This window comes from Cetorhinus maximus, chromosome X, assembly GCF_964194155.1.
Source record: "Cetorhinus maximus chromosome X, sCetMax3.hap1.1, whole genome shotgun sequence".
Taxonomy (NCBI): Eukaryota; Metazoa; Chordata; class Chondrichthyes; order Lamniformes; family Cetorhinidae; genus Cetorhinus; species Cetorhinus maximus.
Window position 1 is genome coordinate 697,137 of NC_135917.1, and position 27,985 is coordinate 725,121.

General features: G+C 41.6%; 1 protein-coding gene across 3 annotated transcripts; it reads left to right on the forward strand.

Moving 5' to 3' along the window:
- On the forward strand, nucleotides 1–27,388 carry dnajc14 (DnaJ (Hsp40) homolog, subfamily C, member 14). Of its 3 annotated transcripts, none has more exons than XM_078534739.1 (7): nucleotides 1–425; nucleotides 10,015–11,877; nucleotides 18,167–18,273; nucleotides 19,657–19,776; nucleotides 20,744–20,904; nucleotides 22,640–22,742; nucleotides 24,080–27,388. In XM_078534739.1, exons 2-7 carry the CDS (start codon nucleotides 10,063–10,065, stop codon nucleotides 24,288–24,290), a joined length of 2,517 nt encoding a protein of 838 aa, XP_078390865.1. In that variant the 5' UTR covers nucleotides 1–425; nucleotides 10,015–10,062; the 3' UTR covers nucleotides 24,291–27,388. The 3 variants fall into 3 exon arrangements, with proteins under 3 accessions (XP_078390865.1, XP_078390867.1, XP_078390866.1); XM_078534741.1 differs by lacking the exon at nucleotides 1–425 and adding an exon at nucleotides 632–876; XM_078534740.1 differs by lacking the exon at nucleotides 1–425 and adding an exon at nucleotides 9,416–9,673.
- The last annotated feature ends 597 nt before the right edge of the window (nucleotides 27,389–27,985 follow it).

Genomic DNA, 27,985 nt, shown 5'->3' on the forward strand with positions numbered 1-27,985 from the left:
TTACAGATGTTTGAGCTATAGGGGAGTGGAGGTTTATGGGAATAGGCAGGAAAGTGGAGTTAAGGAGACATCGGCCATGATTTTATTGAAGTGGAGCAGGGTTGAAGGGGCCAAATGGCGGCCTCCTGCTCTTATTTCTTATGGCTTTATTTACCTGCCAGTTACCCCGCTCAGCTTTACCCCGCAGTTACGCCGCTAATGCGTCTGCGTTGGGGCGCATGACGGTAGATCCGGCTCACACCGGAAGTGGAACTGGTGTCCCGCCCACCCCACCGCCACCGCTCTAAGAAACTGGTTGAAACGGGCGGTTTTGTTCTGAGTAGAGACGTTGAAAGTCCCGCTTCACCGCAATCGGCGGCAGCTGGGCTCGGACGCTGCTGCCTTTTTCCTTGATGTTGTGAGAGGAGCGGTCGCTTGAAGCTGAGGTGAGATCCGTCCCGTGACATTCTGAAAATCAAACCCACTAACTGAATCCAAACAGAAAGGGGGGAGGGGAGGGTGTCTCGCGAATGAATCTAAACTGACAGGCGGAGCAGCCAATCATAGCCGCACACTCTCCTAACATCAAAACCTCCAGCCAATCAGCAAAGAGAGGAGGCGGGAGCTATTCCTCGAGGGGCGGTTCCGTTTCCACCACCATTGGGTTGTAAATATCCCAATTGCCAAAGGACTAGCATTTGTTTTCAACGTGTTTTTAAAAGCTAAGAGTATAAATCTCTTGACATTAGACTAGAGAAAATTCAGTCGAGGTTTTTTTTACTGAAGGTTACTGTAAGTTCCTGCAAAATATAACTAAATATTAAATAAGGTTGGTTCCTATGATCCCAAAATGGATAGGTTTCTTATTACTGTGTCGTTTAAAGTAAAATTTTACTGGTAAGTTTTAAAATTCCAATTAGTTTTTCTGAAGTTGGTCAAGTTGTTAAGTGGGTGATACTGTGTTTTATATTAGAAACGTTATAAAATTTTGGAGCCAAATGTAAATGAAGAAAACAGAATTAAGAAATAGGCTGAACTGATTATGTCATGAGCTAAAAAACATAACCCATCAGTGACGCAATTATTGCTAAAGAATTTAAGACATGATAGTGGCATAAATGCCATACTCCGCTACTGCTTTGTGTGTGAAGTTATTTAAAAATATAGTAGATTATTGGGAGATTGACCAACGAGTAAACTATACTGTAAAACTGATAAAATACCCTTGCAACACTGCATAAGAATCATTATTTCTGCTACATGTTCATATTTACATTGGTCTCTAGTTTAAAACAGCACAAAGCTGTTGCTATCTGTGTGGTGGGGGATGAGGTGAAGGAAGGTGAAGATATTTCAGTATGTTTGTTATATAAATGTGTGCGTAAATTTTTTAAGAAAACTAATCAAATGACAACAGTGAAAATTAGACTCTTCGTACATTGGTTATTTTCACCCTTCCAATTTATGTACTTGCAATCTGCCTTGAGCAGAAATGGTTACTGGTAAGGTTATCATCTCCTCTACCTCTGTGTGTACAGAGTTGTTACTTCTGACTAACTTTCAAAGACTATTGTGAGAAGTAATTGTTTGAATGCATTATTGCCTCTTCAAACTGCTTTAGAGAAGATGGGAGATAGAAATGACAGATGGCAGTGTAATAAATTGTAAGTGTGAAGGCTTATAATATTCTGAGATTGCTATTCCAATAGCTTTATTATTTTGCACATAATATATGATTTACTATAGTATTCTCTATTTTATCTATAAGAGATAATCGTGTTGTCAGCAGGATTTCAGTAAAGCATAATGGTGGGCACATGAAATTTTTCTGTAGACACATTTGGATTTTTTTCACCAAGATTTCAATAAAAACTTAATATTGGGCATGTGAGTTTTTCATGTTGTAAACACCCGTGCTCAGTGGTATAATTCTAAATCTGCTCTAAACACTTTCTGGGATAACAACATGCATTTGTATAGTGCTTTTAATGTAGCAAAACGTCCCAAGGTGCTTCGCAGGAGTGTTCAAAATTTGACACTGACACATAAGGAGATATTTGGACAGGTGACCAAACACTTGGCCAAAGAGGTAGGTTTTAAGGATCATCTTAAAGTGGGGACAGAGGTGGAGGTGTTCAGGGAGGTATATGCAGACAATTGAAAGAAAAGAACCTGAATTGAAATTTGGTGAACGGTCTACATTAATTCAGAGATATAGTGGATTCTAAGCTGATATAGTGGAAATAAAACTGCATTTTTAAATTATAAAATGTGTAGGTTTATTGGATAAAAGTGCTTTCTTACATTTGGCAAAATTCAGTTGAACAAAGCTAAGTCTTATTTTTGACTCCTTCTTACTGGCAGCCACCTCTCAACAGCCTGGGCAAGTATAGCAGCCACTCACTCCTGTTAAAATTTTGTCTAATTGTAATTGTTGATGCTGAAATTTTTACCAGACCACTAAGATTCAGTTGTGCTGCAAATACTTTTAAATGAAAAAAATCCTCAAACTGAAAGTAAAGCTTGGTCTGCAACGGATGCTTTTAAAAAATAAAGCTTGGTTACACATACTAAAATATAATGGCTGTGAACACCCCCTCGTGTTCGTGTAAAGCTCCCTAAAGTGATTTGACAGCAAATTGTGTGGCAATTACCCCAGGTAAAGTGAGGGAACTGTTGGGAAGAAATAAACGGATTTACTAAGTGCAATGGATAATCTAGTATGGGGGCATGGGAATGGATAAGGGAAAGAAAGAGAGAACCAACACCTTTCACAACCTCAAGACACCCCTAAGCTCTTTACAGCCAGTGAAATACTTTAAAAGTATAGTTACTGTTGAATTGCGGCAGTTAATTTGCGTGCAGCAAACGCCCACAAACAGCAATGAGATAAATGTTTTTGGTGATATTGTTTGAGGGGTAAATATTTTCAGGGCACTAGGACGAATTACCCTGCTCTTCAAATACTGCCATGGGATGAATTTTTACGTCCGCCTGAGAAGATAGACAGGGTCTTGGTTTAACATCTCATCTGATAGATGGACCTCCGACAACACTGAAGTGGCGGCCTGGATTATGGGCTCTAGTCTCTGGAATGGGACTTGAATGCACAGCTTTCTGACTCAGCCGAGTGTGTTACCACTGATTGAGAAAAGCTGACAAGTTTGCACCACAACCTGGACTCTTAGATATCTATCAGATTTTAATAAATTTAGGTGTTGCGCTTCTGCTCGTTTGTGCTAATTATATTAATGCAATCTGGGTGAAATTGGCCAAATCAGTACGAGATCATGGATTTTTAAACCTGAATGAGTTAAGCCCAAACTTGTATTTTCTGCAGTCTTTGACACCACTAGTTCAAAACTCAATTCACCTGAATCAGGCCATGCTGGCAAAACTGTCCAACTCTTTCTCCCCCACCCCAAAAGAAATTGCAAGAATCTGCCAATTCTCCTTGTTTGGGAAGGCTCATCAAATTGCTTTCACTTTCTTAGGCACATTTTAAAAGTTGTTTCATATCAAAAATAATTTAATTTACTGAGAAATGAATTAAGCTGCACCAATGAAACTATTAAATGGTTCAGCATAGTACTTTTGTCGCTTTCAGTGATTTTTAAATGTAACAACTCATGGAGGGCTAGACACCTTTATTAAAAATGCTTGTTTTTGGTGTTAAGACCATTTTCAGTTGTATTAATAAAATGGCACTAGGCTCCTACTCTTAAATACATTAGGAATACTATTTAATGGGAAGAAAGAATGTTGCTTGTTCACAGAAGGTTTTATATTTGTGAATGGATTTTAGTGGAAACTTGAGCTGTAACCTTACCCATATAATTTCCTGATTATGCCCAAAGCTGAAACTCAACCTCAATCTTCTGTGTGTTGCACGCAGTGTGTCAAGGCAAGTGTATTTTGTTGGGTGAAGTGGAGTTAAAGTTTGAGGCAATAATTGGTCCAAAGTGCACAAGTGCAACTCAGTCTCCATTTTAAAGACATGCATTCCATCCTTATTTTAATGTTCCATTACACATTCCTATGCCTACATTTAGAATGGAAACTGTGCAAACTTGGCATAGTAATTACACCCTGTCACCAGTGGTGGGGCTGCAGCCCATCCACTGCAAAGGGGTGTGCTTCCAGCTCACAGGTTTGCAATAGCAGTGCCCACTACAAATGCAAACAGAAGAATTTAGAATGGAATATCTAAAGTGGCATCACTCCAAAATGCTCTGAAGCTTGAATTACCATCTTGAATGTATCACCAGGCTAAAAATTCCAAATATAAGCAATGGACTATTAAAACTTATAGATAAAAGAATTCTCAAACCGGTCGTGCCATTGTTCTAGAACTGAATTGAACCCTGTAACTTTAAAAAGCTCTATACTGTTCCTTTGAAGCCAACTGGTTGACATTTTAAATGTGCACTGAGCACAGCATACAAACACAAGGAAAAGTAGATGTAGCATTAGTTGTCCTGGTAATTGTAGAACTAGGGGAGAGAGAGAGCAAGTTAAGGTGGGTGATAAAATTCTCCTGTTGCGAGTGCAATAAAGTCACATGGATGTTAAACCAAAACTGCGCAAGAGTGCATAATCTGAGCAGTCAAAAACCGCCATGGTAATTCAGGTGGAAAATTCTGAAGTCTTAATAATATACTGTTAAATCTCTCCCAGTATCTCAGAAGGTAGATGCACCACAAGACAGGTTAGATACTTCTTTAAAATTCATTCACGGGATGTGGCGTCGCTGGCTAGGCCAACATTTATTGCCCATCTCTGATTGCCCTTGAGGAGGTGGTGGTGAGCTGCTTTCTTGAACCTCTGCAGTCCATGAGGTGTAGGTACACCCACAGTACTGTTAGGAAGGGAGTTCCAGCATTTTGATCCAGCGACAGTGAAGGAACGGCTGATATATTTCCAAGTCAGGGTGGTGAGTGGCTGGGAGGGGAACTTCCAGGTGGTGGTGTTCCCATGTGCCTGCTGCCCTTGTTCCTCTAGATGGTATTGGTTGGTTGTGGGTTTGAAAGATGCTGTCTGATGAGCCTTGGTGGGTTCCTGCAGTGCACCTTGTAGATGGGGTACACACTGCTGCCACTGTGCGCCGGTGGGGGAGAGAGTGAATGTTTGTGGATGGGGTCCCAATCAAACGGGGCTGCTTTGTTCTGGACGGTGTCGAGCTTCTCAAGTGTTGTTGGAGCTGCACTCATCCAGGCAAGTGGAGAGTATTCCATCACACTCCTGACTTGTGCCTTGTAGACAGGCTTTCGGGAGTCAGGAGGTGAGTTACCCACAACGCGATTCCTAACCTCTGACCTGCTCTTGTAGCCACAGTATTTACATGTCTTGTTCAGTTTCTGGTCAATGGTTACCCCCAGGATGTTGATCATGGGGGATTCAGCAATGGTAATGCCATTGATTGTCATGGGGAAATGGTTAGATTCTCTCTTGTTGGAGATGGCCATTGCTGGCACTTGTGTGGCATGAATGTTACTTGCCACTTGTCAGCCCAAGCCTGGATATTGTCCAGGTCTTGCTGCATTTGGACATGGACTGCTTCAGCATCTGAGGAGTCGCAAATGGTGCTGAACACTGTGCAATCGCCAGTGAACACCTCCACTTCTGACCTTATGATGGAAAGAAGGTCATTGATGAAGCAGCTAAAGATGGTTGGGCCGAGGACATGACCCTGAGGAACTCCTGCAGTGATGTCCTGGAACTGAGATTATTGACCTCCAACAACCACAACCATCTTCCTTTGTGCTAGGTATGACTCCAACCAACGGAGAGTTTTCCCCCTGATTCCCATTGACTCCAGTTTTGCTAGGGTTCCCTGACACCTCACCCTGTCAAATGCTGCCTTGGTGTCAAGGGCAGTCACACTCGTTTCACCTCTGAAGTTCAGCTCTTTTGTCCATGTTTGATCCAAGGCTGTAATGAGGTCAGGAGCTGAGTGGCCCTGGCGGGACCCAAACTGAGCGTCAATTAGCAGGTTATTGCTAAGCACATGCTGCTTGATAGCACTGTTGATGACCCCTTCCATCGCTTCACTTATGATAGAGAGTAGACTGATGGGGTGGTAATTGGCCAGGTTGGAGTTGTCCTGCTTTTTGTGCATAGGACATAGCTGGGCAATTTTCCACATTGCCGGGTAGATGCCAGTGTTGTAGCTGTACTGGAACAGCTTGGCTAGGGGCACGGCAAGTTCTGGAGCACAAGTCTTCAGTACTATTGCCAGAATGTTGTCAGGGTCCATAGCCTTTGCAGTATCCAGTGCCATCAGCCATTTCTTGATATTGCATGGAGTGAATCGGATTGGCTGAAAACTGGCACCTGTGATGCTGGGGACCTCAGGAGGCGGCCAAGATGGATCATCCACTCGGCACTTCTGGCTGAAGATTGTTGCAAAGCCTTATCTTTTGCACTGATGTGCTGGGCTCCCCCATCATGACCTACATCATCTGCTTCATCAAAGACCTACCTTCCATCATAAGGTCAGAAATGGGGATGTTCACTGATGATTGCACAATGTTCACCATTTGCGACTCCTCAGATATTGAAGCAGTCCATGTCCAAATGCAGCAAGACCTGGACAATATCCAGGCTTGGGCTGACAATTGGCAGGTAACATTCGCACCACACAAGTACCAGACAATGACCATCTCCAACAAGAGAGAATCTAACCATCATTGAGGATGGGGATATTTGTGGAGCCACCTCCTCCAGTGAACAACTGGATGTGGCAGGACTGCAGAGCTTGGATCTGATCCGTTGGTTGTGGAATTGCTTAGCTCTGTCTATCACTTGTTGCTTGTGCTGTTTAGTACGCAAATAGTCCTGTGTTGTAGGTTGGCACCTCATATTTAGGTATGTCTGGTGCTGCTTCTGGAATGCCCTCCTACACTCTTCATTGAACCAGAGTTGATCTCCTGGCTAGGCGGTAATGGTAGAGTGGGGGATATGCCAGGCCATGAGATTACAGATTGTGGTTAGTACAGTTCTGCTACTGCTGATTGGCCCACAGCACCTCCATGATTAACTGGAGCAAAGAGGGCTTTGATTGGCTCCTGCCCCCCCTCCCCCATCCCAACCACAGCTTCATTAGCTCATTGAAGGATCAGATCAGAGCTTTGCAGCACTGCCACATCCTGTGATGGACTGGAGGAGGAAGCTCCACAAATATCCACTTCCTCAATCATGAGGGAGCCCAGCACATCAACGCAAAAAGACAAGGCTGAAGCATTTGCAACCATCTGCAGCCAGAAGTGCCAATTGGATGATCCATTTCTCAGCCTCCTTCTGAGATCCCCAGAATCTCAGATACCAGCCTTTAGCCGATTCAATTCACGCATGATATCAAGGAACAAGGCACTGGTACCAGCACCAGCTGCTTCATCCATGACCTGCCCCCTCTCATAAGGTCAGAAGTGGTGATGTTCACTGATTATTGCACTCTGTTCAGTACCATTCGCTACTCCGCAGATACTGAAGCAGTCCGTGTCCAAATGCAGCAAGACCTGGACAACATTCAGGCTTGGGCTGATAAGTGGCAAGTAACATTTGTGTCACACAAGTGCCAGGCAATGACCATCTTCTAAAAGAGAGAATCTAACCATCTCCCCTTGACATTCAATGGCATTACTGTCACTGAACTCCAACACCCCCCACCCCCCCACTCCTCAATATCCTGGACTAGCCATGTGAATACTGTGGCTACGAGAGCAGGTCAGAGGCTGGGAATCTTGCAGAGAGTAACTCGCCTCCTGACTCCCTAAAGCTTATCCACCATTTACAAGGCACAAGTCGGGAATATGATGAAACACCCTCCACTCGCCTGGATGAGCACATCTCTAGTAACACTCAAGCTTGACACAATCCAGGATAAAGCAGCACCCCATCCGCCACCTTAAACATGCACTCCCTCCATCCATCACCATCGCACAGTGGCAGCAGTGTATACCATCTACGAGATGCACTGCTTCAAAGACTCCTTCGGCAGCACCTTCCAAACCCGCAGCCTCTACAACCTAGAAAGGCAAGGGCAGTAGGCACTTGGGAACACCACCATCTGCAAGTTCCCCTCCAAGCCACACGCCATCCTGACTTGGAACTATGTCACCGTTCCTTTACTGTCAGTGGATCAAAACCCTGGAATTCCCTTCCTTATGGTACTGTGGGCGTTCCTACATGAGCAGTTCAAGAATGCGGCTCATCCAGCTTCTAGAGGACAATTAGGGATGAGCAACAAATGCTGACCTAACCAGTGATGCTCCCATGAAATAATATATATTAAAATCTGGAGTGACAGTGTGGTCTGCAGCTGGACTTGATGTCCATTTTTTCAGCCAGTTGTGCATGTGAGATGTTATTTCTTCCACGTTTGTGAGACAGCAGCCCACCTCCACCTACCTTCCTACAAACAAGCCTCCAACAGCTGGAAAAGCATTCAGCCGGCTGTGTACTCATCACTAGCTGTGACAAGTGCCAACTGTAGCCACAACAGTTTGTGCATATTAACCAACCTACTTCATAGCTCTCTGCACAGGTGAAAAAAAATCCAGAACTGAAAAAGCAAGTGACATGTAATTGGAGCATACATGCTGAAGGTCACCTATTGATTGTGATGTTTGTTCCACTTATGAAAATTACCTTTATAACTGACTTTGTTACTTGTTAGATGATTTCCTTGAATTTAGAGGACAAAAACTGCATTCAACTGCTCCTTATGTAGTCTCCAAATGATGTGGAGAGGCTAATTATCCATCATGTGTGCTCCTTTTATCCCTTTTTTCAGTAGTTAAAAAGTGATGGCTAAGTTGATCTGTTGCCATTCTAATCTTAAGGGTTCAGTTGACAATCATGAACATATTCTGAGTGTTCCCGGTTTCTTCTGTTCACAGCAACTCACCAAGGCTTCTTCGACAGCACCTTCCAAACCCACGTCCTGTACCACCTAGAAGGACAAGGGCAGTAGATGCATGGGAACACCCTGGAAGTTCCTGTCCAAGTTATACACCATCCTGACGTGGAACTATATTGGCTGTTCCTTCACTGTCGCTGGGTCAAAATCCTGGAACTCCCTTCCTAACAGCACTGTGGGTGTACCTACACCAGACTGATTGCAGCAGTTCAAGAAGGCGGCTCACCACCACCTTGTCAAGGGCAGTTGGGGATGGGCAATAAATGCAGGCCTAGCCAGCGACACCCACATCCCATGAAAGAATAAAAAAAACTATACAGCAATGAGACCTTCCAGCTAGATATCCCCAATATTCAAAGTTGCAGCTCCCAATCCCAGTTTTAATTCTTGGCTAGGCACCCCTCCAAAAGAGGCTGGGGATGTTGGAGGGAAAGGTAATGTGTAGGTTAATGTCACTGTACTCTGATTAGTGTGCTTCTCATCCTGCCTGAATATGGCTGTAGAATGAAGTACAGGACATTTTATTTCGGGGGGTAGAAATACAAAAACTTGTGCGGATTTATTTTCTTTAGTTTTCAGACCTTTGTGTACTATATGTTGAGCAACTGCACTCCAGTATAGCCATATAGACCAGAAAGTCCCAGTTCCTCAAGCTTCAATGAACTTGGAAAAGGTAAAGAAGGGATAGTGGTATCTCTGGTACTGTCCCCCAGCACAACTCCGCACTTTCAGGAGAGAAGGGAAGAAAATTGAGGGGAAGCTATATTGTGATGGGTAAGAAAGTATCCGCTGACATCCTCTGTTATCATTGGGAATGAATAATGGACCTGTAGGAGTGATTGCAGTGCCCAAATCTAATCAAGGGGCTTCTTATAATAAAAATGATGAGAGCAAGCTTGAGATATATATATAACTTGTTTAAAGCCAGGGATAGGCTATATATTTTTATAGCATATACTAAGTTCTGGAAATAACTGTCCAGATAGATGCTCTGTGTTGAATTGAGATGGCTTTCAGACTACACCATTAGTCCTGGTAATAATTACATCAAATGTTTACATGTATTTATTTCTCTCTCTCTGTTATAGCACTTGTATCTTGTGTATTGATTCTAGGTGAAGATGGAACAAACATGACTGCCAGCAACTTGCGTTTCTGCTACAATGGAGAGAAAGGATCACCATGCTCGGCGAAATGATCTGCAGTGGTCAGAAAGAAGCAAAACCCACGGGTATGTGAAGGAGGAGCAGCGATTGTCCTATCACAGCCATTCCCAGTTTGATCGGATAAGACAACCAGTTGCCAATCCTCCCTGTGATGATAAAACGACTGATTTTCCATACTCATGTGATGCCCGGTGCGATGGTGTTGACTCGAGTCGGTATATTTCTGAACGCGTCCATCCTTCTCGTGGTAATACGACCTGGCAAAGGACGAGTCATGAACCAGTAAGAAAAGCTGATACAAGGAACTGTACGCCAGTGACCTTGTCAGATTGGACTCTTGGTGATGTAAACTGTTTCGATCACAAAGGATCATCTTCAGATCAACTCTTAAATGAAGAGTTGAAGACGCTGGACATGGAAGGGTTGCGCTTCCCCTGTGGACATCTGGATTTTACAGGGCAGATGCCATCTCTTTATTGTTCTGGCGTATCAGGTGATGCGTGTAATCTTCAAAGCCGAGACACAGAGTTGGCCAGTAGTGAGAAGTCATACACACTTCCTGATGGTGTAACTGATTGTGAAGGTGTGACTGAGAAGGATTCACGAGAGAATGGGTGTCTGTCCTCCATCCACCAGGGGGAGAATTCTGTGTGTACTCATGTGTTTTTGGAAGGATGCTTTCAACCAGGCAGCTATGGAGACCACAACTTCCCCTTCAGGACAGATGACAATCTGTCTTTCCTTGACAACTTAGATTGTATACGTTCTGCCAATGCTTCTCAAGAAGATGGAATGGATGAATGTGATGAATTCAATGAAGATGAAGGAATGGATGAAAACCCAGTAAAAATGACGGAAGAAATCAGCTATCCTGTGAAGTTCACCAGCAGGAAAAGCAGCAAGCGCCAGAGAAACAAATCATCAAAAGATAACTCCTCAAACACCTATGATAAGGAGGATGCAAGGGAGCATGTGAAGAAGAATGGCAAGTCTTCAACTGCTAATAAGCAGAGGCACACAAAGGCTGAGAGGAAGCGACAGCACACTGACAATCGGGACAGATTAAAGAGCGGAGTGCAAAAACAAACTGAGGAGTTGCTTTGGAAATGTGTAACCTATGTGAAAATTCTAATGGATGTCATTCTTTTTGTGACCCACAAGTGTGGAGAGTATGTGGAGACAGGGGGCAAACTTGTGTATTCGTGTTGCCAGATACGAAAGGAAGATTTTAACTCCCTAAAGGGCAGTGCAAGGACCTCATGCATGTGGTTACTTAAGCAAGCAAAATCGGGGTCAGAGAAGTTTAGATGGTTTTGCTTTTCCTCGATGAAGATGACTATAAAGTTTCTAAAAATGCTGCTTGCCCTGCTTTTTCTCGTACTAATGTTATTTATAGGATGTTTACGACTCTGCTACAAATATGGAAAGTCTGGGGTTTCCAGGATATTTCAGAAGTTACCCATATGGGGCAAGGAAAGCTTTCCCCATTTCTCAGCTGTTTTCTTTCTGCACAGCTTGTGCTCGTCTATAACAGAATCTAGGACTTGGAATTATTTGAAAAGACTGTGGGAAAAATTGAAAATGCGATCCTGGCTTACTGGTAAATGGCGGACTGCAGGCCAGTCTCCAGTTTCATCTCCGTCCCCCCAGTCACCCAGTGCTAGTAGATACCAGCCAGATCACGAGGTGGACCGGCTGCTGGCAATGGCCGATATACCGGAGGAGGACCTGGATCCTTTTAAAGTTCTGGGCGTGGAGGTAATGGCCACTGATGCCGAGCTGAAAAAGGCTTATCGGCAGTTGGCCGTACTGGTGAGTTTTGCATGAAAACATTTAACTAAAAACAAAATTCATCTGTCTGTCTCAGTTATCTTCATTTGACTGATTATCACAGCCGAAGTTCTAAGTATTGTGGGTGTCTAAAATCTGCTTCTATTTTCCATCTCTTAGGGTTAACCTGTACCAATCTTGGTCCTACTGCTCTGGGTAACCTTTTTTAAACACCCTAACATTTATAGCAATTTAAAATTTCCCCCATTCCCAAAGGCAATGTCTCGTGTACCAGTGGTCCTTCGGTACCACATCCAAGGAGCAGCTGATCTTTAAGCATACTGGGGTCAGTGAGCTTGTCAACCACTTCACCTGATGGTCACTCGTATGCAATTCCAGTAGAGGGGAGTTGGATAATGATTAAGACCTGGAATCCTGGTAGATTTTATTTTTTTGTTTTGTTCACCTCTCACTCATCGAATCTGCTGTGATAACCAAAATCAGGACAGAGTAGACTGAACCAGATCTATATAGTTCATTGTCAGGCTTTGCTGAATATTTGCCTACGTAACAATTGGAATAGGGGTGGGTAGTCCTTGATCAAAATAATTTTGCTATTCAGTCAGATAATCTGTATCATTGATCTAACTACCTTGGTCAGATATTTCAAATTCTTCATTTCCTAATGTTACATAAACTTACCCAGTCATGTTTTTCATTTGTTGCAGCACCATCTGGGGGATTGCACAATTCGTTCAATGTTTGGTTATGAACATGCTAGTACCCCATAGAAAGCAACAGCGTGCATTTATATAGTGTCTTTATCACAGCAAAACCACCCAAGGCATTCAGCAAAATTGGCTCCAAACCAGAATGTCTGCTCTCGCACTCTGGCCACACAGTGGTGTAACAGCAGGTGCTAGATTTGTTTTTCCTGTGTCACTGAGTCTTGGTTCTGTTATTGAGAAGAGGGCAGTGGTGCTCAAGAAGTTCCTCTGAACACCAGTGACTGAACCTCTGTGCACTCATGGCTGAGGTCTGGAAGATAGCATAGAAAGTGATTGGCAGTGCCCACTTCATTGGCAGCGATGAGGCATTTCCTCTCAAAAATCTCAACCAGCAGCCACTTCCTGCATAATTGGAGGGAAGCAAATGTGAAATCAGGCTCTTTAAACCAACATTGCGTGAATAAAGAAAGAAAGATTTGCATTTCTGTAGCGCCTTTCACAACTTCAGAATATCCCAAAGTGCTTTACAGCCAATTAAGTACTTTTGAAGTGTAGTCACTGTTGTAATGTAGGAAATGCGGCAGCCAATTTGTGCATAGCAAGCTCCCACAAACAGCAATGTGATACAGGCCAGATCATTTTTTTTCATGACGCTGATTAAATATACTGCAGGACACTGGAGGTAACTCCTCTGCTGATCTTTGAAATAGTAACTGTGGGATCTTTTCTATCCATCTGAGAGGGCAGACGGGCTGTCAGTTGAATGCCTCATCTAAAAGGCGGCACCTCTGAGAGTGCCACACTCGCTCTGTACTGTACTGGAACGTCAGCCTGGATATCGTGCTCAAGTCTCTGGAGTGGAACTTGAGCCCAAAACCTTCTGACTCCGAGACAAGAATGCTACCAACTGAGTTGTGGCTGACAGCTGAAAAACAATTTTGTATACTGAAATGCCTCAATTATGTGTGGACAAAATGGATTAATGGACAAAAGCACAAAAGCAATGTGCTCCATGTCTAGCAACACTGCATGATGCATTCTGCATTGAATTGCAACATAATGACCTAGACTTTGCTGGAGCGGGGCATCTCACGACATGCCCAGTTTTATCATTTTTTCCCCTCTCCGTTCAGCTTGCTTTTTTTGCACTACAAATTGCTGGAAATGTGAGCTGATAACGGGCAATGGGTGAACAATGGGGCCAACAAGTCTGTCTAAACCATTGAGAATGATACCGAGAAAGGATGGAAAAGGAAATAAGGTGAACTAGAGTCAACTAAGACACAAAAAGAGAGGGAAAGAAAGATTGGATTTAGAGAAAGGAAAAGTAAGGAAGAAAATCTGAATTTAAAATTTTAAAAATATGCAGGAATGAGAATCGACAGTTTCAGTTGCTCCCTTTCTGGGACGAGAGGTTGAGTGACATTGCAGGGCTGTAAATCTCATCATTAAAAGGATCCTCGAGCTGTTAAATGTCAGCCCTAACTTTCTGCGGCAAATTCAATTTGCTTTAAAGCGCAAACGCAGCAATTTCTTGAAGCTCAGAGTTTGATGGCGATCTGTGGTTGTCGCAAAGCGGAGCAGCGCAAATCGTCTGGCAGCTTGTGGCGATTCGCAATTAACGGGGTGTCTTGTCTTCTCTGCAAGTTGCTGGATTATTTATACGCTAATAACAGTGAGCGCATTAAACTGCTGTTATTTTCCCAGAAAATTCTGGCTCAGTGTTTCAGCTGAAACAGCAGGTCATTTATTATTTTAAATGCAAAATAATATGAGCAGCTTTCTCTTTCCCCCTCCCTCCCTCACACTTTCTGACCTTTCCTGTTTTCAAGTTTTGATGACGTACTTTTGCTTATTCTGTTATTGTGGTTAGTTACCTAACTAACAGCAGGCATTTCTCCATTTTTAAAATAATCTCTCTTCCTGTTGGCATTCTCCTTGGGGCCATTGGGATTTTATAAATCTCTCACTCTTCTGGATTCTGTCACTAAAATTTGAAAGATGGTAAAAATGGGAAATTCTCAATAGCAAAATTCTACAAAACTAAACCTAATGTAACATTCCTGTATATATCAGAAATCTGCAATCTAACTCATGGGTTCAGAGCAGGCCACTTGAATGTAGAGATTAGATTGTAGCTGTGAGACTGCTGCCTTCAATCCACAGATCTTTCCCACCCTGCGATAATGTGGCTGAGACCTGGGATACTTGACAAATGCACTGCTCCTCACTGCTAGTAGGCAGCTTTCTTTTCAAAATGTGTTTTACAATTCTTGTGTAGCTGGTTTAAAAAGAACTCCTCATCTAATGGTAGTAACCAGTTTGACCTGAGCAGAGTTGGGTTTGGGCTGTTTTATTTCCCCTCCGTCTCCTTTTGGTGCTGTTATTCATGCCAATTGGTTTACTCTGCGATTCTGGTCAGAGGTTGTCAAAGGGGAAGGACATGTGGTTGGCCAATTGTGAGGTATTGTGCATGGCACAAAAGTAGTAATAAATACCTTTTCTAAAATTGATTTAAAACAGTAACGCTTATGTTATCAGAGAGGAAAGGTTTACAGTTGATTACAGGGAATGGGGATGTGCTAAGTGTTATAAGTGGCTAATTATCCTGTTCTTTTTATTGCACACATGGTGGTGTGGTAGGGTGTTGTATTCAGTTGGACTGGTCCAGATCTTTAGAAAGCTGCTGATGTTGCCCTGACAACAAGCAGGTCCTATTCCATAAAAAAAACTGTGTAGCTGTCAAAGCTACACAAACATACACATTTTTAGTCTAGAGCTGGTATCAAGGCAACTGATCTTACATGATAGCTGACACATATAGTTGGTTACGTAGCCTCTAGCAGCTCACTCCACTGTCTGAGCAGTGCCCTTTATATTGTACAAATTACTGAGTGAACATTTATACAAGGATCTGTGACTGTACTATATATAATTGCTCAAAATTTATGATCCACTTCAGGGCTAAAAGTAAGGTGGTTGATGTTCTACACAAGTCATGTTTTTTCACAGCTGGCTGAATGACCTCCCAACAGAACAGTTTGCCAGCTGCAGCATCAAATAAGTTGTTTTCCTGCTTTCTGCTCTAGTATTATGATGATATCCAGTGGCCAAGGCAGAGGGAATTTAAAATCAGACACAGTCTTTTGTGCCTGTACCTTTATTCCAATTGGTAACTGAATTAAAAATATTACACACCGATTTCTCTTATGCCCTTAAAGGTTGAAGTTGGGTTTTCGTCCCCAATCTGCTATATTCATATCTAGATCCCAGAACAAAGTAAACATTGCTGTGATCCCCCTACAGTATCTAAGTCTGTATTTATTCATACCGTTACTGAACATTTTTGCTCAATCTGTTTCTATAACTGATAACTAAGTACCTGGCAGTCCTGGTGAGGGTTCATTTATTGCAATTTCCATTTGTGATTTTGGAATGTTTAATGTGTTTTATATAAACGTTGTTTTGAAAATGTGCAGTTTTTTTCTGTTAGTTGGAAAGGTATGTCCAAAAGTTTAACACTTGTGACCACAAATATCTCACTGGAAATGGTAACTTCTCTCTGACTGTTGGGTGGATACCACTGAGACACCAAATACTCTGATTACACAAGGCCAGGTTTGTTAAGAAATAACATTAAATTGAAGCAAGAGAAATACAGAAAATATACATTTTAATACGAGAAAAGGTAAGCAAGAACTTATATTTATGCAACGCCTTTCACTGCCTCAATATCCCAGGGTGTATCACCGTCAATTAAATACTTTTGCAGCTACTGTTGAAATGTAGGGAAATGCACAACAAGATCCCACAAACAGCAATGCAATAAATGATCTTTTTTAGAAAATTGGTTTGAGGGATAAATCTTGGGCAGGGCACCAGGGAACTCCTTGCTGTTTCATTAGTGTTATGGGATCTTTTACGTCTCCCTAAGAAGGCAGATGGGGCCTCAGTTTAGTGTCTCATCCAACAGATAGCACCTTTAGTGTGCTACTGAGGGAGTGCTGCATTGGTAAAAGTGTCAGCTTAGGTTGTGTTCCAAGTCTCTGGAACTGAGCTTGAGCCCTCAACCTTCTGATTGAGGTGAGTGCGCTCTCTCACTAAGCCAAAAAAGATCATCAGATCTATCCACGTTTATCCCACTCAACCTTATGCACCACCCTCCCCAATCACAAGTACCATTAACTTCACAAAGGTTAAACTGGGATAAAGAGGTCAAAAGGGTGCCTTTTACATCTGTCAATCGCAGCAGTTAAAGACATCAGTCTCCCTGAAAGTGTCATGAGATACTTATACCTATGGGGGAAAAAAAACACAGCTTCTACAGAGCAAGCTTATTGTTTACCTAGGAGCAATGTTAGGAATTGCTGTTACCTATATAGGCTTGTCAGCTGATGCTCAATAAGCCGTACACCTAGTAAAATGCCCTTCTAATTTTTTTTCTGATACATATGGTCCATTTGTTTGATTGTAAAGTACCTTTACATTTTTTGGCATCGCAGTATCTTGAACAGGACGATTATGCGCAGCCCACACGGCACTTTCCCATTTGCTGCTTGGCTATGTGTGTAATTCAGAACGAGCATTGCACCTAAACAAAGACGTCTCATCACGAGGCAATAATGTGCATTTGAGGTATACAGTCAGGCAAATTTTGGCCAGCAATTAAGCGATATCAGTCACAGCAAAATTCCACAAGGAAATATCAGGCATACAGTCTTTTTTGATTTGAAAGAAGACACGTCCTTGACCTACTGTCAAAGGTACGCTGATTTCTGCAATGAGTTTGTGCAGTTCTGCATTGGAGGGCTCTTCACCATTGTTGGGTCTGTCTTTATTTCTACCCCACTGTTCAGAACCCAGTGCTAGGGTCCTTTATCTGGGTTAGTAGTTTTGCATATGTAATGTAATACAATGCTTTGCTATAGATCAGTGGACTTGACAACCTATAACAGTATTTTGGTGAGTCTCACTATTTCAATTTAATAGATAATGGAGTTTAGTGTTTAGAACATTGTTTTGTTGCAGAATAATTTTTGTAACTGGTGAACTTTCTTGAGTAGCAGTCTACATTCCTGACCCTAGATAGCGATGGCAGACTGTTCAGCTCTAGAGGGCATCACAGCTGAGTCCAATCCTGTCCTCGCCCAATATCGAGCAACCCTCTAGCCAGGGTCGCTGAATAGTAATCGGGACAGTGAAACCCAGCTGATATATTTTTGTTTCTTCATCCCTTCTTTGCTTGTGCGCAGCACCTCCTTCAAAGGGGCAGGGTGGTGAGGCGAGTAGTAGCATTCCACTGGCTAAAATTAAGTAACAGCACAGACTAATGAATAAAGCTGGGAGCTTCCTCGTCTGTTTGTATTAATACCACTTCAGGCCCTGCAGTTACCCACCAAGTCACCTGCAGTTTATAAACTTTGATTTTAGTCATTTATTTCCCCCAAGATTTGTAGGATGAGCTTTAGTTAAATAATTTTATTTTATGAATGAAGACTGGCAAGCCTGGATTTCTGTGAAATATCACCGGTTGTAGCTGAGCAAGGTGCATTAGATTGAGAAACTGTTCTCTTTTAAAGTAACCACCCCCATTGTGATTGCAGGTTCATCCTGACAAAAACCAACACCCACGATCGGAAGAAGCCTTTAAGGTGGTGCGAGCGGCGTGGGATATTGTGAGCAATCCTGAGAGAAGGAAGGAATATGAAATGTAAGCAAACTTCAGCGCTGCATTCCAGACATATCCATGTGGCCTGTGATTCTTATCTCTTTAGGATCAAAGTCTTTTTAAAAATGTTAACTTGCCTTCTGATCCTATTTACAATATCAATATTTCAACATGTTTTGAACTACTCAAATCTGATTACTTTTCGTAATTTTTTTATTTCAAAGTTCACCATTTTGATTAATTTAAGGAGTGAAAATGTTACCAAGTTTAATTTAAAAAAAAACCTCTAAAGGTTCCTGCTGATATCATTAAGGATGTCGCCATTTTACCACAGGACTGGGTTTAAACACAGCTCAGACCAATGGAATTAAAGTCTCCTCACTGTTGGCTACAAGAGTCCCTAGTGAACAAGTCTGGACGGATTTGACTGAGTTTCTATTCCTACATTACAAAAACTGTCTGTAAACTCCAACTCAATTAGTAGTAACTTGTCAGCCTCCTGCAGGGATATCATACAGATGGTTTGGAAGCACTTGATATTGAAGCTGGATGTAAAAGTTTTCCCATTCCCCTGCACTGCCAACACTCTTATTGCTCAGCACAAAAATCCATTAGAACATGCACCTTATTAAAAGACAAAGTATTACTTGGCTACTCAAATATATACCTAATTAGCTCTAGTTAGGCCTACTTTTCTCTGATGTTTTATGACTTTTATATATTTTTAAAATTTATTTTTGCAACTGCTTTCCATTTTACATGTATCTATCTAATTTACTTCAGTGTTTCTGATTGAAGGAGGTTGTGGGTTAAGTAATTTTAATACTCCACACAGAAGGCTATGCAAAAGGAGAATGCATGAGGTGTCATACCTACTATTACTTTGTGCTACTTGTGCTGTGCAAGAGCAACCTGGGGCGATTGGTCCCTTCATTTTCTTGATCTCCAAACTGAAGCGGTGTTTTCCTGTTCAGATCCCATGGCATAATTTGAGGAAGAGCAGGGGACTTCTGTCCCTTGTCCTGGCCAACGTTGATCCCTCAACCAACCTCATCAAAACCAGACTATCTGGTTGTTCATTCATTTGCTATTTGTTGGATCTTGCTGCGCGCAAATTGGCTGCTGCATTTGCTCTTTGACTGCACTTCAAAAAAAGTAATTTGTTGGTTGTAAAGCACTTTGGGCCATCTTGCAGGTGTGATGAGGTGCTGTGTAAATGCAGCTTCTCTCTTGTGTAACTTCTCAATTTATCAAAGCTGCCTTTCCCCAGGGATGGATATTGAAAGCTTGTTGTAGAGAGAGGTTTGTATTGAGTCTTTATTTGTATTCTGAGGAAATGCGGAACCCAAGTTTAATTTTCGACTACTTCCTGCTCTAGATTTATTTCCAGATATAACTGGATGTTTTTGTGTTATTTGTTTTTAGCAAACGGGCTGCAGAGAGTGAGTTACATCGGTCCATGAACGAGTTTCTCACCAAGCTCCAGGATGACCTAAAGGAAGCCATGAACACTATGATGTGCAGTAAATGTGAAGGAAAACACAAGTTTGTGCTCTCATTTATCTGTTTAAATAAATGTCAAGCTAGGTGATGTTTGTTTTGTTGATCTCCCCTCTCCCGTTTTTCCATCTTCCTTCTCTCAAGGTGCAAATTCTGGTTGGAATAAGATTCCATGGATACCAAGTGCCCTTCGGCACCTCATTCAACTGACTGTTCATCATGTGAGCCCAGATAGTGAATATTAGTCTATTCAATCATAGTGGGATCACAGCTGAGGCCAACATCTGTCTCCAGCAGTAGTAGTCGAGCATGGCAGCCCTGACTGACTTTATTTCCCACCCTAGGAGCTCTGTGGCCAGTTGCAGTGTGCTTTCACAGCTCTTACTCATCAGCTAAACTTGTCATTCTCCTGTCAGATTACTTACATAATTTAATTTCTTGATTTAGAAGTTGGTCATCACCCTAATGTTTACCTAATAGTAGTGTTTCTGATGGGTGTGTATAGTGTCACATCAATCATGTTGTACCAAAAAATGAGAATTCTGTGAGATAATGTATGGCATGAATGTTCCCTGTATCCTGTGAACAATGAAACTAAAACAGATAGATTACAACATTATTTGAACACTACATTTCATTGCTGTTAAGTACACACTAAAATGAATGAATCTTTTTTTTAAAAATGATTTCTCTTTGCTGGATGCTGATTGCTGTTGCAGCTCACCTACTTGTACCTTCTGGTCAGGTTCCTGTTCCTCTCTCTTTTGCTTTTCAATCCCACCCAAAAAGCTCCTGACCTGTTTAGCTCTCAGACCAACTCTGTGCATAGCTTGCTTTCTGTCTCCTTGCAACCCCTAAAACCAATGAACTGCGAATGCCACAGGCGAAACATGTGTACTAAAAGAATGCTCCAGGATAAGATTGTGTAATGTTATGGTTTTTGAAACACCTTTCTGAAAGTACAATTCCTAGTATACCTGTGGTAAAAATAAAGTTTGACCTTCCTTTGCAGGAGATTTGAAATGGATCGTGAACCAAAGGCAGCTCGATACTGTGCAGAGTGTAACAAGAGACACCCTGTGGAGGATGGGGACTTCTGGGCAGAATCGAGCATGCTGGGATTGAAAATCACTTACTTTGCCATGATGGATGGCAAAGTTTATGATATCACTGGTAAGGAGACAGGAAATTTGAAGCCATCATCGCACACCTATCAAATTAAAATAAAGACAAAACTGGGAGGTTTTAAGTGAGCCTTGTGTAAGACGCAAGTTTGGAAATAACTCCGTAAAGTTAACAGTTGTGATAGCCCCAGCAGAATAGCATTGTGTTCAGAGGGTAAGGATTTCTAATCTAGCCTGGAACCTGTGTGGAGCACAAACGCCAGCATCAACCAGTTGAGCCAAACAGCCTGTTTCTATATTATGCAGTGCTATGTGAAAATCTCAGGCCTTTGGCTTAATTGTTGGATGCTCAATGTATAAGATGGATTTCTATTTTCTTGGGATTTAGCAGCAACAAAGAAAAAAGTCAATACTAAAACCTACAGAATACACACGCTGTTGGCTGACATGAGATAGTAACTTTGCCATTCTCTGAACAAACTACAGTTCTCACTCTCCACTGAATTAAGATGGGAAGAAATGTACTTTACAGAAACTGTTTATTACTGTTTCTTACAATCATGACAAATTCATCAACTTGGCTCATTATTCCAACAATTTCAACAAAATAAAGTACAACCACATCTAGTTTCCATGTTATTTCCTGCACCTTTTGATTTGGGTCCATTCAGGGCCCCGATGTTTAACTAGTATAAACAAGGGATAAAAACTTTCAGGAAAATTACTGGCCTGTGGGATTCTTCTGAAACCTCTCTGGGATGCCATTCTGGAATATCCAAATAAAATTGTATTCCAGAATCTTTGAAAATATTCCTGAAATACTTTAAAAGCCTGTCTACAGCAATGGAAATAATCTTAAAAGGAAAAACAAGTGAGAAGCCAGGTCTGAAAATCTTAAAGACTTTTAAGATTTAAAAGCCTTTCAAATCACTTTTTTTTTTTGAGGGGACTGGGGAGGTGGCATAGTGATGGGATTGTGTTTGGCACATGCTGATTTTTCGGTTGGTTCTGGGCCATTTGATGTAAAATGGTGACTCATAGTGTTTTTCTATATGGAAGGATGGACAGTCAGTAGAACAGAAGGAGGCCATTCAGGCCCTTGAGCCTGTTACACAGGAATAGGAGACCATTCAGCTCCCCAAAGCCATTCTTCCATTCAGTTATATCGTGGCAGATTATCAACTCCAATTATCTGCCCGTTCCATGTCCCTTAATACCCTCTCCGCAATCAATCTCTTTTGAATTTCAAACAAAAACAGAAAATGCTGCAAAAACTCAGCAGGTCTAACTGTATCTGTGGAGAGAGAAACAGAGTTAACGTTTCGAGTCTGTATGACCCTTCTTCAGAAGAAGGCTCTGAAGAAGGGCCATATGGATTTGAAACGTTAACTCTGTTTCTCTCTCCACAGATGCTGTTAAACCTGCTGAGTTTTTCCAGCATTTTCTGTTTTTGTTTCAGATTTCCAGCATCTGCAGCACTTTGCTTTTATCTTAGTATTTTGAATTTCACTTGTGCCCTTTCTAGTGAGTTGTTGGAGAGCTTATTGGTTAAAAACTGCAGAATGGACACACACGCTCTCTTTATCTCCCCCTTTTTTTTTGACTGGGGAATACTAAATGGGAATCCAAAAGCAATTATACCAGGTGTGTGTTTTTTGCATTGTTTATCCTAGCCTCGGAGAGATTGCCCACACGTGTGTGATGTGTTAGGAGGAGGATTAGGAGAGCTTAACAAGTCATGCAGAGGCACAGGAATTCAGTAACTCTCTTTATTTTCTCTTCAGAATGGGCTGGGTGTCAGAGGGTTGGAATATCTCCTGATATACATCATGTTCCTTACCATATATCCTTTGCTACACGAACTTCTGGAAACAGTGGTCGACATAGGTAGGTAAATGTAGGGATGTTCACTATTAATCTTCCAATCATTTTCTCCTCCCTATGCTTTCTCTGGCATTAAGGTAAATTTTACAGTGTAGTAATCCAAGTGCAGATTCACAGGCAAGCTATGCACAGGGGATAGGAGTCTCTGGATGAAATCACCTACCTGTCTACCTTCTTAGCAAGAATTTCAGTATCCCAATTGACCTAATGTAAATTGCAATAATTAAATGGAAGTGAGTTGAGTAAAATCTAGCTGAAAACTCAGTCTAGATCCAATGATCTTACCAGCCCGGCATTTCAGTTTGTGCATCAGTGCTATGTCAAGGTTATCACAAACATAGAATGGTTACAATACAGAAGGAAGGGAAACCATTTGGCCCACCGTGTCTATGCTGGCTCTCTGCAAAAGCAACTCACCTAGTGCCATTGCAGTGCCCTTTTCCCCATTGCAAATTTTATTTTTTCTGTTCAAATAATTATCCAATTCCTTTTTTGACAGCCACATTCTCAGGCAGTGCATTCCAGACCCTAACCACTCACTGTAAAAATATTTTTCCTTGTGTCATCTTTGGTTCTTTTGCCATTCACCTTAAATTGGTGTCCTCTGGTCCTGGATCCTTCCAAGAGGAACAGTTTCTCCCTATCTACTCTGTCCTGACCCCTCATGATTTTGAACACCTCTATCAAATCTTCTATTAACCTCTTTAAGGAGAACCGTCCCAGCTTCTCAGAAGTCCTCACAGTTGAAGTCCCTCATCCCTGGAACCATTCTTATTGGGAGAAAAGTAGTGGTTACAGGTTAGAAGTGGTACCTACAGTGGTGTAGTGGTTGAATACTGGACTAATAATTCAAGAGTTCAAATTCCATTTTAACTGTCTGAGGATTTGAATTCAATTTTAAAATCTAGAAACAAAGAAACTGGCATTAGTAAAAGTGATTGTGAAACACTCTAATTGTCCTAAAAACTTAACTGGTTTCATTACTGTTCTTTAGGGAAGGAAACCTGCAATCTTACCCAGTCTGTCCTATGTGATCCTAAACCCATACCGACATGGTTGACTCCCTTATGCAACCCCCACATCAAAGGCACAAAAATCAAGCTGAAGCTCCCCTCGTTCCGCCTTTAACAGTCAGCTGAAAAGCAGCATTGGCAGAAGTTGCCTGCCTATCCTGGACAAGGAATGGCATGTGACACAGCTGACCGCCACATGAGAATCTCTTAAAGTGAATCTAGCAGTCTGGCTGGTTAAGGATTTTGACAATCTGCTGCATCAGATTGCCGCCATATGGAGAGGGGGGAAAAAACCTGGATTGTAATGTCTCTTTCCCTTTTGTTTAGATCCAGCTCCGAGAATGGCCCAAGTCCTCCCACTGACCTCCAAGACTTCTTCAGCAAGATTTTCCAGGGTGCTGCGCCTCAAACGGCGAACGGGAGCTTCTTTGGCCCTCCGCAGTCAGGGTCCAGCAGTCAGCCCAAAGCAGAGGCTGCACCAAGAACCGAAACAAAGCAAAAGCGGAGGAAGAAGGTGCGACGAACATTCCCGCGCTGAGCCTTAAAGTGCAAAAACAAACCTCAGCGATCACCTCAGTCAGTTTAATGGCAACCTGACTGAGAAGGACAACCATGATTCTAGAGTAGAGCAAAGACAACTAAAAGTCCTCTTTTATTGAATTGTATGAATAGATTTGGACTGTACCTTGTTTTTAATGTTTTAATTTGAATGTACAATAGCAACTAAGATGATCTTAAGAGGACTTTACTTTTTAAGTTGAGTTAAACAGACAAATTAATTTCTGGTTTCAACAGGAAGAATGGGACATGACCCAGTTGGTGACTTTTTTTTTAAATGCTCCTCAAATGTTTTGGGTTTTTTTTGGGCTGTACCTTTCCCTGAGGTCTCAAGTCCTCCTAATCATTTTTAATGGGAAAAAAATTGCGAAAATAGCGTAAAACGGTGTGTCTGGTGGCCTAATTTGCACCATAAGACTGGTATTTTATTTTTAAAAAGAAAGCACTTTTTTACAAAAAAAAAAGAAACCAGAAAATAATTTGAGTTAACAGTGTAAAATTGAGCACATTTGTGGTTTGGGAGATCGGATACAATTTCTTTTTGTAACTTTAAAAAAAATTAAAAAAATTTACTGGAAAATTTACTGTGCTGCAGAAATCATACACAAGGAGCCTTTGGTTAATAACTTTATCATAAAAGAAATTGAGTTGTGCTCCTTTTCAGCCCTTTGCTGTCTCTGTAGGCTATCTGAATGCCTTGTCCTCATCCTCCTCCACTCTCTCTCCCCCACTCTTTGTACCCCAATTTGCTTTAACATAACTCCTCTATGAAGATGATATCATGTTGCATAATAATGGAACACAGTTATCAGTAGCAAGAATTATATGTTATATGGCTGTCTGCAGAGATCTTAATATGATTGAACACTGAGCATGAAGTGCCTTGCAACCCAAATGAGGTACTCAAAGTTATCACTGGATTTAATTCAGTCCAGGGATATAAATAATATTTGCATCATCTGTTCATAGCTCCAAGGGGTAGGAATGGAAAGAGGATACTTGATAGAAATTTGATTCAGCACTGTATACCTTCCTCAGTACTTGAAGACTTAACCACCTTTCTCTGGGAATCGAGCCAGAAATTGTCCAATTAATAGAGTTAAAGGCTTATTATATTGGGTAAAAGGTGCCCACTTATAATGTGACTCCCTACTGCTTAGCGAAAAAAAATCTATGACCCATATACAAGATGGCCTATCAGTTTCCAGACAGTAGGAATTTGATTTAAATGCATGTTTACTGTTCTTTGCCCGCCTGACTCTGTGCACAGACAGGGACAGGAAGGGATCTAGCAAGAGAGCACTGGCAATCCAAGAGAGCAGGTGTGTGCTCCACGTAGTGAGCTACAGCCCTGTTCTCCACAATAGTTTGCATATGTGATGTCCCCACCCTAACACCTAACAGTGATCTAAATTTCCTAGTTCTATACAGTATACCTGAGATGTTGGATTACCTTGTGATCATTGAACAATCTGGAGAACTAGGACATCTGCAATGTAGTCAGTTGATTGTGTATCTGAACATCCTGAGTTTCAAAAGATGGTCTCACATCAGTGTTTCAACCATTCTGTTCAAACTGCCAGAAACCCAGTTAACACGGTGTTAAATTTGGGCAGTTATGCTTGTAGGAGGCGCAAGTTGGGAGAATCGTCATGGTCATAGTCATATGTCATTTATAACTTTGACCGGTGCAGTCTCAGTGCTGTGGGTGAAGCAGAATCCAGGTTGGGGGAAGTAGCATAGGAGGTGGGAGAGTAGCTGCAAGACAGCATTGTGAGGACTTTGGAGAGGAAAGGTTTGAGACAGGGTGCTGCTTGGAGGGGTTTAGGTCGTTGCTGAATGGGAGATGCAATGATGCTGGTAAGCATGGGGGTGAAGCGGTGGAGTAGTTGGTAAGGAGCTGGAGTGAAAGGGTATTGAGACATCAGAGCAGTAGACTTTGTAGAGTAAACTGAGGGGGGAAAAATACAAAAAACAGGTGATTTGGTACAGTGGAGGTTAGAGAGGGGGTAGTTCAAGTTTAGGAAATGTACATGAACAAGTGCATTGAGACAATAATTAAACTCGAGTATTATCAGATTTCTTGCACAGCACTTTGATTCTGAACTAAAAGTTACAACCGAAACAAATGCTGGTACAAAAATAAATCTATTCAAACATCAGGAACACTTATAATTGTGATAGTGACACCATGCTTTAACTTAGAAAAAATACTTCATTTTTTTAATAGGCATTTTTATTTTACTTTTTGAACCTGCCCAAACTTCAACTTTATACAGTTATAATCTTTTACTTTTTTACCTTTTATCTTGCTCTACTGCCCATTTTGGAGGTGAAAGCAACTTTCTTTTGCCTGTAAACTGGTTACAAAGGTGTCTTAAAAGTCCATGTTGTGTAGGCTGAAGTCACACAACGTGAAAATTGCGCACACAGCTTAAAAGTGCTTCCTGATGATAAGTAAAATCAGTAGCGCCCACCCCACAACACCTTGATGGTGTCTGTACAAATAAACCCTTCCATGACATGCCAAGAATTAAAATGGTGCGTATATGACAAATGCACTTTTCACAGCAGTGATGTCAGTTTTGGCAAAGAATCAAAAACAAAGCAATTATAATGGAAAAGTTTCATGTTAACTCTCTTGCTCTCCACAAATGCTGCCTGACATGCTGTTTTGCAGCATTTCTGTTTTTCACATTTTTCATTTTATGATGTCGTCAATCACTCCTTTTGTTTCTAATCCTGAAATTTTTGACAGTAGGTTGCCCCTTTTAGATGAACTAAGATACTTAAGGTTGAACAAGTAATTTAAAAATTGTTGGCTTTTATGACCAGATTGTTTGATGTAGAAGTTTGTAAGCTGTTATTCACAAAGTTCTGCTGACCATCACTGTGAGCATTGTTGAAGTTAGAGCTAATTTTGAGGTGACGAGCAGCAAATTTACAGCTATTATTTGATGGGTTCACCTATCGGACCTTCATTCATTTGATTTGAAAAGGCTTGTAGATCCCGACACAATCTCTTGTTGGCCAGAACCTTTTCAGGAGTGAAAATAAAATGCAGATTGCATTGATAAAGTGTATTTTTTTAATATAAGGGAGAGTATTTTTAAAAATTATATTGTTGCTGAGAGTATTATCTTTAAACATTCAGGCATGATTGGGATCTATTGTTTCATATTTCTATAGCACCTTTCACGACCACAGGATATCATAAAGGACTTTACAGCCATTGGAGTACTTTTGAAGTGTAGTCACTTGTAATGGAGGAAACACGACAGTCAATTTTCACACAGCAAGCTCCCACAAACAGAAGTTATTGATTGAGGGATAAATATTGGCCAGGGCACCAGGAAGAACGCTAATGCTCTTTGAAATAGTGCCATGGGCTCTTTTATGTCCACCTGAGAGGGCAGATGGGGTCTCTGTTCAATTTTTCATGTGACGAACTAACAACTAGGCAGTCAAGTATTAATTTTGAGCAGTGGAGAAGAGGTACATTTTTAAAAAGTTGAAGACTCAAGTCTGCTGTGGTGAGGGTGCTGACCATAGTATGTGGAAGCTCTAATGCAGGCAAATGTCTACCTTGTCAGGATTGCTGTTCAACTGTATGCATTGAAGATGGTGGGCTTGGTTACGCATACTGGAATTAATCCTTCTAATGTTTGTACCGGT